This window comes from Rhea americana, unplaced genomic scaffold (assembly GCF_003343005.1).
Source record: "Rhea americana isolate MKP2758 unplaced genomic scaffold, rheAme1 scaffold_10, whole genome shotgun sequence".
NCBI lineage: Eukaryota > Metazoa > Chordata > Aves > Rheiformes > Rheidae > Rhea > Rhea americana.
The window spans coordinates 1,922,044-1,935,894 of record NW_028185039.1 but is presented as its reverse complement, the minus strand read 5'-3'; the positions used below and the strand labels follow the sequence as shown (position 1 = coordinate 1,935,894).

The following is a 13,851-nucleotide window of genomic DNA, read 5'->3' as shown; positions in this document are numbered from 1 at the left end:
CACAAGCTTAGGGACAAAGGTGGTTTCATGAAAACTCTGGGTAAACTATTAGCCATCTATCACCAGGACAACTCCATCAAACAGCAAATGTCCCTAAAATAGGCTAACACAAAACAGAGTCCAATTAGCAGGCAATTTGAAGATGTTCACAACACCACTGTAAGCAAATTAACCTGGTAAGTGGGGCCCAAGGCAACCAGCTCAGCAACTGGACTGATGGCCACTCAGGACTGTTTTCTGCGTTGGTGGGGACTTCCAGCAAATCATACAGCCTCTCTGTGCCCCAATTCCTTCTTGTACGAGGGGAAGACTTATGTGACACACTTGGAGATCTACACCTGAGCAACAAAGCAGCCTGCTGTTGGAATCTYGCAAAAATTTCAAACTACCCTTCAACCTCCCATACCTCTGTGATATCCTTCAGTGAAATGAGTATCTCCTCTCAGTCTCATCCAGTATCTTCATCCCAACAGAGGTAGTATAAGCCTTGCCTTCCGTGACTCCCTTTTTCTCCAATATGCACGTGCGCACTCACACATGGGAAGAATGCCCTTAGCACTGGAGAGGAGCGAGACGCAAAGGAAGAGCATTAGGTGGAATGAGAGATAGCAAAAGCACAGCCATATCAGACGTCTCCAGGCAAGATAACACGATAAATAATCAATCAATCCCTACAAAATCCTTAAGTGCTTGATGTATCCTCCTGCAAATTGAATCACTTCTCCTACCAGGAAGTTCTTTCTTGTAAATAAATGAGAGCAGAAATGGCCCATATTGAAAAATAATGTTGTTAAAACCACTGATTAAGTTTTACATGAGCATATGAGAGCAAACTAAAAGGTTTTAGCTTTTTAATTTAAGAAATGAGGAATATGATATAATTTCAATTTGTGATGAGATAAGATGTTCTCGATATTGTGACTTCAATTGGATTATATCCTAATGTACTTTTATAAAGTGTCAGGCTAGCTGCAGATTAAGGTATGTGTGTAATATTCTTTATTAACAATTTAATGGACTTGCTTTCACTCTATCCATCTTAATCAGTGTTTCCAGTCCACCTGGGAGATCTAGTTAGTGCAGAACCTGAAACTCCAACCTGATGAAAGAGGGAACTCAGTGATCTATCAGTGTCAAAAACAAGAGGGAAACACTGATAAAAGAGTGTCGAGGACCATCTTTAACCTCCTGTCATCAGCACCACTCCAAAAGCTTTCAACAACTGCTCTCGGAGTCACTCAACGAGACACATGCCATCCTCAGATCTGCATCATTCCACTCGCAGAATATTAAAGGGGCTTTTGGCAACAAATAAGACTTCCCAGATCACAAAACACAGTCGTCTGATCTCAAGGGACCTGCTCCTATAATCCTATTTTACAGTCAGATGCTACTGTAAGAGCAGTCTGGTTGTGTAGATTCCCCACTACCCTTCAGTGTTTGTCCATAGACTCTTCTCTGGTGGTTAGACACTTCCACCTAATTTCCCACTGAAATTTATTCATGACTAGTTGATATCTGAATGTTCTAGGATCAACACTGGCCTTTAGATTAACTAGTTCTCCTCCTCCCTTTTGTCTATCTGTGTGTGCAATCATATCTCCTCTCAACCTTCATTTTGTTAAGCTGAATAAGCTGTACTTGTTTAGTGCAGCTTATTCATAAATGGACTTTCCAGTGCCTTCCCCAGTCTACTGACCCTTCTCTGTACCTCTTCCAGTTTTCTAGATTATACGCAGCATCCAGACAAAGYCCCTCTGCTTTTTTAGTACAACTGATTTTTCCTGTCTACTAGAAATGCCATTTCTCCACATAACTCCTAGGACCACTTCGGCCYTTCTTGTACACTTTCAAGATGAGCCTCGCCCCCGGCTGGCTCATCGCTGGTTGGGAGGAAACTCCAAGAATGTCTCCCCCCACAGACTTTCTTCTCAGGAACCTCTGACAACACAGGATTTCTGCAAAGGTATTTCCATCTCGGTCACGGAGAGCCCAAATGACATCTGYTGACTTCTATTCAGGTTTATAACCCAGTCAGAGGACATGGCCATTGACTGGCTATTAGGAAATTGGAGTTAGGCTCCTGGCTCTGCTACAGGGACACTATTGCTGAGTGGGGACTACACCAAGCCCTCTCTTTGACATGTATATTAGGCCCCTCAGAAGGTTAACACAGCTGCCAGGCCACATCCCATCTCACCTGTACAGCACCTATTCCCTGCGTGCTTGCCACTTTCTGTTAAAAAGGTAGGCAGGCATCTCCTGTGTCCCCAGCTGAGCGGGGACTCTCCATCCCTAAGCATGGGAAGCAGACACTTCCCATAGGGAGAGCAGGGTCACAAAGAGATTTTAGGTTTAAAGGACACTCAGGTGTAGCAATGTTGAACCACAAGAAATGTTGCAGTAAATCCATGAGCAAACTCCTGACTTCCAAAGAGATGAGCCTAACTGTYCATTCCCAGTTCTCTCCCTCGTAAGCAGGGTGGGATATAACCTTGCCATCCCATCTTCCTTTTATCACCTCCTCTGCTTCGGCTGGGATGYGGACTCCTCCTCCAACTCCGTCACCCAGGACTGAGGGGAACATGGTGTGTGCCCTCCATGGGCTCCCCAGAGATCAGAAAAGCCAAGTCCTTTGTCATAACTAACACACAACTTCTGTTCTCCAAGGAGGTCTCCAGGAGGGCTAAGTCATCTCTCCAAGATGATTCTCATGCCCTTCTCAGGTCTTGGTGAGAAATTAGTATTTCACATGCAYACTTTGACCCACCACATGGTGACTAGGACTGCTCACTACAAGATCTCACCATAGCCCAGTACTCTGCCTCCCCCTTTCACAGCCTGGCTGACAGCGACTGCCACCTGCTTGCACAAGCAGTGAGTTGATGCAAGAAACAGTGAACAGCAACTTCGTAAATAATGGCCAATCAGGAAGAAAAAAAAAAAAGTATACATCTCATCTCCTTTAATTCCCTTGCAATACAATCATTCTGCAAGGGTGGGTCGGTCGTAGCTGCAGGTGTTCCTGGACAGCGGAGGAGCACAAAAATGAAGTTGTTTGCAGCTTTTGATTCCATCCCTGGAATTATTTACAGCTGCAGGCAATATTAAACTATGTAGAGCAAGTGTCCTCATTTACATGCTAATTCATTTATACCCTCTGGATTGATTTCTCCAATTCATTTTCAGCCCACTAACTCTTCTGATATGAATTATATTATCACCTCCAGAACGGCAGCAGGGAAATGTGACGAAGCCACCCTAGTTCTTCTGATCTCTAATTGCCCTMGCTGTTCAGAGACTGCGTGGCCCAGCTACGGCTTTGCCTCCTGGCTAGGAGCACCCATCTTCTCTCCACTCCTGAAGAAAAACCACCAGTATGGCTCAGAGAGCAAATACTCCCACATGCAACACTTGGTCCTATTCTGAGGAAAAACTGAGTGAGTGGGCCTAGGGCCTGCAGTCTTTGGAAATCATTCCCTTTTTCTGCCTGGGAGGAAGAWCTACTTAATTGCAGTGAGCAAACCTGAAGTCCATCCATGTTCTGCAAAGGAAAGTCTTGGAGCCATAAGGAAACTGAATTAATTCTAGTCTTCCCCAAGGGCCTTTCTGAGGCTTCTTAACTTTCTACAGTATCCTCACATTGCACCTGGTGGACACAACCCATCCTCAGTTCTCCCTGCCTTGGAAATGAAGTACTCATTGGTGGAAAGGGGACAATGTCCAGGGGATGAAGACGACCATATTTACAGGTAGTAGAAGCTGGAAACAGTTGGACTTTTCTTCCATCGCAGTCATTGACAGACGAAAGAGTAAGTAGGTATCCTTTTCAAGAAGGCCATATCAAACAGACTCATCTCTCTGGAAGACCTGATGAGAGACCTTGATGTCCCTCCAGGTAACAGTGCAGAAAACTTTCCTGCACTGAGTCCAGCTACACAGAAGAGTTAGTCTCCAGGATTCCAGCTGGGGATATTTCAGCTGCACACAAAGAAGGGAAGAGAAGCCAGCAGCAAATGGAGGAACACACACAGAATGCTGCAGACATTAACACAGGGCTACCAGCCTCCATGTTTCCCCTAGAATAGTTACAAAGTTGGGCAGAAGTTTAAACTTCAGCTTCCACAAGCAAGTGGATTTCATCAGACAAAAGTGTCACTGACTATCCATGTTATCCTTCCTAATCCTGGGCCAAATACATGGCCCAGATTTTCTCAGAAAGTACTGTAAAACCTTACTCCACTGGGAGAATCAGCCTTTCACTGTTTTTCCATCTGATGTTTGGCCTGTGGTTTAATACTCTGTGAAAGCATGTGAGTGCATTTTACACAACAGACAGGTGCCTTCTGCAACAGGAAGAAAGCCTGTTTTTTGGTTAATCCTTAGAGAAAGGTGCCAAACAAAAGCACTGAGCTATGCATGGTTTCAAATATGAGTGTTCTCCCCTGCTCACGTCCGAAAAGAGGGAAGAAAGTTGAATTTGAACATTTCAGTTCCAAGCTCAAGAGCATTCTACATTCAGAGGCTTTTGACTTAAAAGTGTTTTTCTGTGATCTATTTGTCTGGAAGACTGCATCAAGAGCTGGGGTTTTGACAAGGCCTACAGATCAGTGGACAGCATCCTTTTGACCATTTAATTTCTCATTTTTTAGAAAGATGTTTTCTTTACAAACATTGACACAATAAGGAAACACTGGACTTGGTATAACTTTGTGTTTTTGGATTATTTGCCCCTTGATCTGCAACGTAAGTTGATATCCTCTCAGCGGAGGACCTCATTTCCTCTCCAATTCAGTGTTTCAGCATTGTCTTCATTGGTGGTTATGAGTGAATTCAAAGTATGGAATTGGTGATGTTTTCATTCTGCAGAACAGTTACTTAGCTTCCTTCCTTGTAGCTATATTCAGTTTTAAAATATGAAAGAGCTGAACTTCCCTTCCTTCAGGGAAATTCAGAGAAAATTCCACCTCCTTTAGCTTCAGTGAATTGTGGCGGGACACCTCTGCTTACATCCTCCGGAGACTACTTTACTGCTTTATAGGCCCTGGTTAATCAAGGTGCAAACCTGATTCCAGTACTCCATGYGAGTCAGCAGCTGAGGAACCCATTAAGAAGAAAACGCTCAGATGGACAAAATGCTTGAGCTAAGGACTTTGGTTCAGGTTGTSCAGATACTTCTCTCTTTCTTTTGCCTAAAGAATCATTCTGCAAAGAAATTCAACTCATAGGATAGACACCAGACAATGATGTAGATAGACATCAACATACAAGTTGGTAAACACACATGGCACTAGAAACCTTTCTACAGCTTAACTCCTTCTTTACTGTGAAATCCATCATCCTATTTAGATAGCACACTTACTTCCCTTTGTAGGTGCACAGTCATGCTACAAAGACCAAAACCAGAAGGTCCAGGCTCCTAGGAAGTTAAACAGGACTACTTCCTCTCCAAATTTCTAAGCAAAATGAAAGCTTTAGGGAAATTAAAACATTTTACTGACTGTCAGGCAAAGGACAGCTCTTTGTTTCTGATTTACACCATCTGAAACAATTAATTTGTGAAAGCAGAGATACTGTTCCCCTTGGCATCCACTGTTTATTATGCCTCAGACCATTTCAAATAAGCACTTGAAAAAGGATACTGAGCCCCTTTGCCTTCTGATCACTTGGGGAAGGGAAAAAGTTGTCCTAAATGGAACAATAGACTGTCCCTTCTTAATACAACTTCAAAGCTCCTTGGACAGGAAAATTGATAATTGCGTCAAGTACAGTTTTTCTAAACTTCATCATTTAGCTCTGAAAACTGGGCTATTGAATTCATATAGTTCTTTGATCAAGACCAGTTAATTAAGTTATTCCCTTGATATGACTTTTATCATTTTAGTGCCAGACCTACATCACACTTGCACAATTCACATACTGTCTTTGATATGCATCACATAAGCTTCCCAGACCATAATCGCTGCACTTCTATAGATTTACTACTAGCCTCACCAGTTTCACCTAGCACATGGGATTCTATTGTCATCAGCAAGGAAACTGAACTCCAGCTATCCTTTTGCTCAAGGAAGAGATTTCTGCTGTTACAACATCATGCTTGTAAAAGGGCAGTAAAGTTGAGCACGAATTCTGAAATACAGCAAACACTTCAGTAATATGAACTGAAATACTCAAGTGCCTCCACTTAACCACTTCATTCAGCTGCAGCTAACCTTTGTTTAAGCAGATTTTCGCCTGCTTTTTCTCATCACTTCCTCCCCCCGCCCTTAAACAATTTAGCTGCAATATTCTACAACATCACAGATCCCAAAGTCTCAGCAAGTTACAAGAATATTATTGGCATCTGAGTTGTTGAAAGAATTATGTGGTCTACAGACTGCTGGACATGATGTACTCCTGGCAAGCCAGAGAGTGGGGAAGTTTCAGCAGTTACATACAGGCTCTTTTCCCATATTTAAGTCCTCAGCAAGTTGGGGACATTCAGAAAGCCAATTTATGCTTAACCTAGTTTTTATCATTAGCCATTTGCCAGGAAGACAAGGAAAATTGAGAATAGCAGTGAAATGAGCAGAAGCTCATTGCAAAGSAGGGCACCACAGAAAGACAGCAACTACCTATCACCAAAATGGAAATGGAAAATACCCTGTTTCTGAGGAGGATGTCTGGCAGTACGAATTGCAATTGCACCTTTCYATAAGGCACTGTATACATGTACAGGGGGTCAGTAGAAAAGTTCAGTGGTTCTGTTCAGGTAACTGCATCTAAGAACACAAACCTTCCTTCGAACCAGCTAGTCCTCTTGTTAGGCCTAGGCATTTACCGAAAAAAATGATTTCTTGCAATGTTTTGGCATTTTAAGGCACAGAAACTTCTTTCCTCTTTGTAAACATACTTTCTGTATTGCGGTTTCCCTTCTTGCACACATCCAGCATCATCTCCACCCCTGTTTCTGCCCTGGCAGAGACTGTGGCCACCCCAGTGTCAGCCCCACTAACGCCATCCCATGGCCKCTCACTGCCAGAGCTGAAGGCCTACATTTCTCTACCCAGATTACATGACTATTGTTTTTGGCAATTCTTGTCATTCCTTCTTACCTGATGCCTCAYGACTCTTCATCTTCACAGTACTCCTGCATGTTGGCCTATGCTTCTGATCAACTATCCAGGGTCTCTGTCAGCATATCCTCCTCCCCACGTCTGCTTTCCATAGGAGAGTGAAGAGTGACAGGCTCCAATTTACATCTCTACAGTTTTTCTTGGGCTTATCCCCTTAAACCAGATTAGCTAACGTCTTAATACAAGTGACACCAGTCACAGCTCGCCATCTGATCCTGCCTTTCAGGATTTGCAGCATCTATACTTTCCATAGCTAAGCTAGATCCCGTGATCTTTCCTCTCAAAACCTCCAATGCCTTGTCACCCTGGGCCTGCCATCCTGCCTGCTAGTTACACCCTTCATAYCTAGGAGATGCCCAAACCTCAGCCCTGTGTCATCATCTAACACCTCCCAGCTCTGAACTCTGAACCCCTGAAAGCTTTTGTGCTTTTCCTGTTTCGATACCTACAAGTTTCTCTACCAGAGCTCTTTCCTTCATTTCAAGTTATACTCTATTGGAAAATTCACATCACCCTTTCCTTGGTTGTCCTGTCTCTTCAGTATCAGATAAAAAAAATCTTGAGGCAAACAACTCAAGGCCTTGTTCCCACTCATATGACCCATTCTCTTATTGAATTTACCTCTGCTCTGCATCCAGCCAGTCTGGCAAGGCTCAGCCCCTAACAGCCCTGTCCTTTGGAGTTTGTCTACTCTTCCCATCTCAGAGCTTTCTTCCACTCTAGTTTTTAAACATGAATCATCCCTCCAAGCTACTCCTCTTACCTCTTTTAAGTGTCCTCTGCAGATCCACATCTTTCTCAAACCTGCTGTTCATATACTTTTATTCTCCATCCATCTCCATCAAATGATGGAGACAATGCTGTTGTTGCATTCTCCATTACAGCATCGAACATTTGCATCAGGAAGTAGTTTTCCTTCTGCCTCCATCACTTTGTCCAAAGTTGGCTTATAAACACCTTGGAAGCACATCCAGGTACTTCATCAAACTGTCTATCAGATCACCTCTATGTTCCCAACTTTTAGCCAGTTCCTTGCTCTCTATGTGGACAAAGGATCTTCTCTTAATGCTGGAATTGAAGCAACACGTGGCAAGGACCAGCCTGCAAATTACTGGACACTGTTTTACACGAAAGGAGTGCAGATGTGCTAGCCACAGCTTTTCATCATGGTTCTTCCTTGATGGGATGTGAAGGAGGCAGGGGGAAGAACCGCTTAGACCAGCTTGGATGAGATGAGTAGGGAGCAGTGTAGAGGAAAGGTAGGCAAAGATGGGCTCCACCTCTCGGCCTGCTCACTCCCATCACACCTTTGCAGGCTTCCTGCATCCTAACCATGGCGCTCTCTGAACAATGCAAAAAAAGTGACATCCTCTCTGCATTCTCTTTATTGATCAGCCTCTCCCCCTCACACGATCCCTTTGTCCCTCTCTCCCTACTCCAAAAATAAAATCCCAACTGAGAAGAGTCACCAGCTGGAGTTTAATTTCAGACTCCAAGGCATATCCGGAGCCAATTTGCAATGCGCTTACTCCAAAAATCACCCTCCCCCGTGATGCTTGACAGCTCCAGACCACAGTCCTGCTCTCAGCTCTGAAGGAAAAATGTTTTAATTTGTCACAAACCAATTATAGCGTCTCATCTATCCCTGAATTACTCATCTTGGCTACAGTATAGGACAAAGGGCCCCTCTGAGAGGAGATTAGACATGGATATTAACAACAGAARAAGTGTCCACTGTCTCACCTTGCTGGGGATGCAGCTTCCAACCAGACAGGAAAAGGAAACCCCTCCTGATTGACAGCTGGAGGGAGGGCTCCTATCCCACAGCAAATCCCTTGTTTCACGCGGAAGAATAGTCACGACAAACTCTGTATTCAAATAATATTCATGCATGGCAGATAACAGAGTCACGGCTGGCAGAGCTGCAACATKAATATAAATAACCTTCGCTCTATTGGTTGCTACCGCAGACACTCTGGCACCGCATTCGAGGCCGGGTGAACTGGCTGTCAGTGTGGTGCACAGCAAGGGGAGATGCCTGGGTGCTCAGACTGGTGCAATTGCTTCACCTAAGCCCCATGTGCCACCTCTCTAACGAAGTCTCTTTCCTTGGAGTTCYGTACTAAGCCGAAATGCCAACCTCCGAGCAAAGAGGTCCTCTCCAGCCATCTCCTCCCACYCCAGCTGCTAAAAGCATCTCAAATGCTCCCCAGGGACTGCCTGTGTGGCCCTCCATATCAACCAAGTTCTGTCCTTCCCTCCTAGACCTGGGCTGGCCTCAGAAATTACCCGTTCAGCTCCAAACCACCAAGGACCAGGATGTCACCCTCCGTGCTGAAACACAACTTTCTAGATGGTTTTGAGAAAGGTAGTAACTGCTCTGTCCCCAGTCTCTTCTCAAACAATTCAGGTACAGACTTGTCCAGGTGAATATGGGAGGTGACCACTGGAAAGAATTGCCTGCGGTTCCCATACTCACGAGGCACTTTGCATTTACAGTTACCAGCGCCTGCCACTTAGCTCAGCAGTAGGGACAAAGCTGCAGGCACTGCTGCCCTCGCAGTCAGCAGGATAAGCCGGACTGTCTTGCTTCTTCATCTCAAGTTGGTTCAAAGTACACAAGAGCATCCATGAGGCTCCCTTCCTCCCCATGCCTGTTCAAGATCAGTTTCTTCCTTGGATGAAGAGGGAGATGATGAAAGCCAATTTCCCTTTGTGCTCATGGCGAATAATTTGGAGAATTCCCCTTGTTTACTCAGAAGTGTTAATGATGCGTCAGAAATTACCTCTGAGATTGTAATTAAAGAAAACAGCAGACGAGAGAGATACACACACACACAGACAAGCACAGAGCCTACTCCTGGCTTCAACTGCAAGCYGTTTAGTGCTGAAGCAGAGAACGGCCTTCCCTTCACCCCAGCCTGCAGCAGGACCTGCATCACTCTTTAACCATGGAGGCCCAAGAATGCAGCCCTCAAGCACTGTACAGCCCCCCGCACTCTACTTCAGCTACGAGTAAAGCAGCTGCTGCGCTCTGGTTATCCAGGAGCCGATGAGGCCATAACCCCTAATTGAGTAGACATCCAGTCCCTTTAAAATCATTTYAAAAGTGAAGCAGATGACCTAAAACAGAAATTAAACTCCCAGCCATTGCCAAAATGTAGGCACCCACATGCACATAGCAACATATGGACCARTCCTGGCTAACCTGACCTCAGGGCTTGGTATCTCATGGAGTTTGAACAGAGCACAAACAGTCCTCTACAATGGAGAAAGAGGAATGTGATTCCTGCTGGTTACAGGAAGGTACTTGGATTGCCTAAATTATGCACAGGTGACCACTGTGGGGAGAGAAACAGCCAATAGCTGGTTTCCCAGCTTCTCCCTCCTGAAGGCCAGATTTTCCTGCTTTGCCTCCTGGACCACTTCCACAGCAAAAGTAAAGCTGCTTCCACCAGGATAGCAAACAGAGTTCAGGCAGGGGAATCAGTTCAGTGTAGAGCAGCCAGCTGGAGAAAACCCTCTCCTTTTTTCCACCTTAGCCAGTAGCTTAGTTTGTCTAGCGCTCATTTTGAGCCTTGGGTTAGGAGAGTGGTGGAAATGCAAATCCCTGTGAGTCTTAATTCAAGGCAGAGAAAGGAGGAATGAGCTGGGTTGTCCTCATGTTTGTAACTAGCTGCTGTCTAGGTGTGCAAGAGTTGTGAAGCCCAAGGCAGTACAGAGTCTTGTACAAGCAGATCCTGGCCACAACAAGGCAGTGCTACAACAGTAGAGACAAATCTTTCGATCTCTGGGCAGGATCTGTTTGAATCACTGCTCTGCTATTTACTCACTCACCTCTGGTGAAGCAGTAACTGAGGAGAGTCTTGAAGTTGGCCTCGTATGAGTCTGTAACCACCCAATTTCAAGTAATACAGCAAAGAAGGGTTTGTCGGCTTGATTTCTCCACTCCTGTTCTCAGTATTTCTCTATCGAGACTACTTAAATCTTATAAATCCACACTGCATTTCCAGGTGAGCCTTTTCCCTTGGAGCAGCTACCACCTCAGACAGACTATAGATGAGAGAGGGAGGTGAAATTTTCCCCTCAAAGCCTTTTTCTTGGAGGCAGGTGCTTTAAGCACATACTAACAAGGCATAATGAGTACCTGTTTTCTGGCAGCAGTTAACCTTCTCATAAAATCAAACTCTGTATTAGGCCAAACCATTCAGCTAGTGCCACTGCAGGGTCCTGGGAGGTTGTAGTTTAAGGAACTTGTGATCGTATTCTTATCTAGACAAAGCTCCTGCCTGCTTTCAAGATGGACAAAGGTTAAATTGTCCTCTGTCTCCTGAAGAGYGAAGGATCAAGCAAGCTGCCTGATCAGTGCTGCCACCTCCAAATATATGCAGACTAACCTCTTCCACGTGGTAGAATTTGGGCCTCAAAAGATGAAAGCCTAGGGTAGTTGTGGGAGGAGGACCCATTCATTACAAAGGATATTCCTCTCCTTGAGTACAGGTGGGTTAAGCCTCCTCTCTCAGCTAACAGCCCACACAGGCAATATTAATTCTGGGGATTTACTGCCCAGGTCTAGGAGTGGGGCCCTTCTCCTTCCCCCTCATAGCAAGAGGGAAGGAAGCACTTCCATCCTCTAGACAAGTCGACAACTGGGATGGTGAAGCAAAGTGTGCCAGGCCCTGTGCTAGCATGTCCTGTAAGCTAGCTTCCTTTCATGCTAGGTGAGCATGGGCTACCTCAGAGCACAGTGCTAGTGACAAGCCTAGCACAGTGCTTCCTACATTACTGGTTCACCTAATGGAACTGCAGCTCAGCCAGTCTGGTCCCTCAAACTACCAACTGTACTGGCATCCTGCRAGGCTTAAGGATGGGTACAAGACTAAGCCAAGAAGGAGGAAAATGTTCTTATCTGTCCAAGAGCCAGAAAGAGTTTGACACACAAACCAAACCACTGACAAACCCTTTGGCCCTACAGTTCTCCCAGGACCTGCGGTTGGCCTGCAGGTGCTGGGCAGGGAAGCCCTCCATTACACAAGTGCAAAGCAGGGCTCTTCCTTCTGTGCACTGTTCCAGGTGCCCGTGTCTCAGGAGAGGGTCTTGGTAGTGATCACAGCATCCAGGGCAAGCCACATCCAAACTCGTGCTGGCTCAACTCTGAGATTTGCTCCAGTAATTTTTTATTAGACATCAGCATATGCCGGTACAGGGTGCCCTGCTATACGTACACAAGGAGCACATACCATAGGTACCAGGAGACTCCTCGGGCACTCCATATCTCATTGAGCACACACCTACCATGTCCAGAGTGGGCTGCCTTGGACAGAGAGTCCCACTGCCACCTCGTGGGTAAGGGATGCATTGCCTCGGCTTTGCCATCGGGCACAGTGGGCAACAAACTGCCCTGCAAAATCCTGGGCCTTGCTGGAAAACAGGACCTGGAAAAACCACAAAGTTCCCTGCCTGGGAGAGAGGAAGCAAGCAAAGGAGAGTCCACGCTTACCAGAGTTAGAGACATCACAAATAATTCTGATCTCTCCCTGCCAGTCTCCATTCCTGCTCCCCAGCTTGACCGGGAAGACAGGATGCTGGAAGACAGGATGCTGGCCATGTACAGCAGGTGCCTGGCTGCAGTCACTCTGGGTATGCAGAGAGRAGAGCCTCATCACCTGCAGCCCAGTACCTGCCCTGTGCTGCTCTTACTGTCCTGGTCCCATCACAGTGAACCCCAACACCCCTTGAGGGCACTGGCTGCCCAGAAATAGAGCCCTGGGAGATGAGTGGCTGTCCCCATATACAAACTTGGGGGTGAGGCAAACCCAATTATTCCCTTCTGCTCTTGKTTAGCACCTGCTTGTTAAAAGATGACTTTTGTGGCATGATGGGCCACAGGCAAAGAAAATCCTACTTCACCATGCGGTCATTAGGGAAATACAGAAACTACAAACCTCCCCCACAGAGGGAACAAAGCAGTGAGCAACCCCTCACAACTCTGAGAAGTGAGCCTACAACTACTCCCAAAAGGAGGTCTAAAAACAGAGCACTACTGCCGAAACCTCTTTGGGTCTAGGACATCCCACCTCAGAGACAAGGAGGTGATTCTGCTTGCTGCCTCCCCTGGCTGTGGGATCTGCAGCTCCAGTTTGCATTGATGTAATAAGTGGGAAGTCCTTGATGCCTCTGTGTCTCTGAACCTGGCCAAAAAGCCATAGCACATGCAGAGAGAAAGGAAGAACTGCCCCTTTGTGGACCAACACATGGTCATTGACACAGCCCTATCTGGCAGGAGTGTGGCATTGTGCGGTGACACGCAGTGCCATACGTTTGCATTCAGGACTGTAATGACCCCTGAAAAGTGGATGAGTGAGTTGAGCTCTGCCCTCCTGAGCTGTCAAGATGAAAGAAAAAAGAGGTCTTAAAAGTCCATCATCCAGAAAAGATACACTCAGACCAGATATCAGGGACAGAGGGGGCTCACACAGTCCCTTTGGTCTGCAAACCTGCAGTCTCCATGTCAGAGGGAAGAGCATCCTGATCACAGTTCTGCATGACTTCAGGAAAGCAGTAGTGAGGAAAGAACATCTCTTTAACAGTCCTCTCTGAGGCTCTGGGCAAGAGAACATAACTCCTGAGCTTAGTTCTTATTTTTCTGCTTCCATATTTTGGGCAAGCGGAACTTATTCTTCTTCTCTGGTTCCTGGCTCTCACGAGGTCCATCTGTAGGAGAGGGAGCAGACAC

The 13,851-nt window shown here is 45.8% G+C and overlaps 1 protein-coding gene across 1 annotated transcript in view; it reads right to left on the bottom strand.

The window, feature by feature from the left end:
• Positions 1 to 8,984: 8,984 nt before the first annotated feature.
• MICALL2 (MICAL like 2) overlaps positions 8,985 to 13,851 on the bottom strand; it is a gene marked incomplete at its 5' end in the record, with an annotated part of 28,987 nt that continues 24,120 nt past the window's right edge. Inside the window, one exon of the mRNA XM_085300483.1 lies at positions 8,985 to 13,829. Within this exon, the coding sequence (XP_085156609.1) occupies positions 13,747 to 13,829 (83 nt within the window). The remainder of the gene's footprint in view (positions 13,830 to 13,851) is intronic.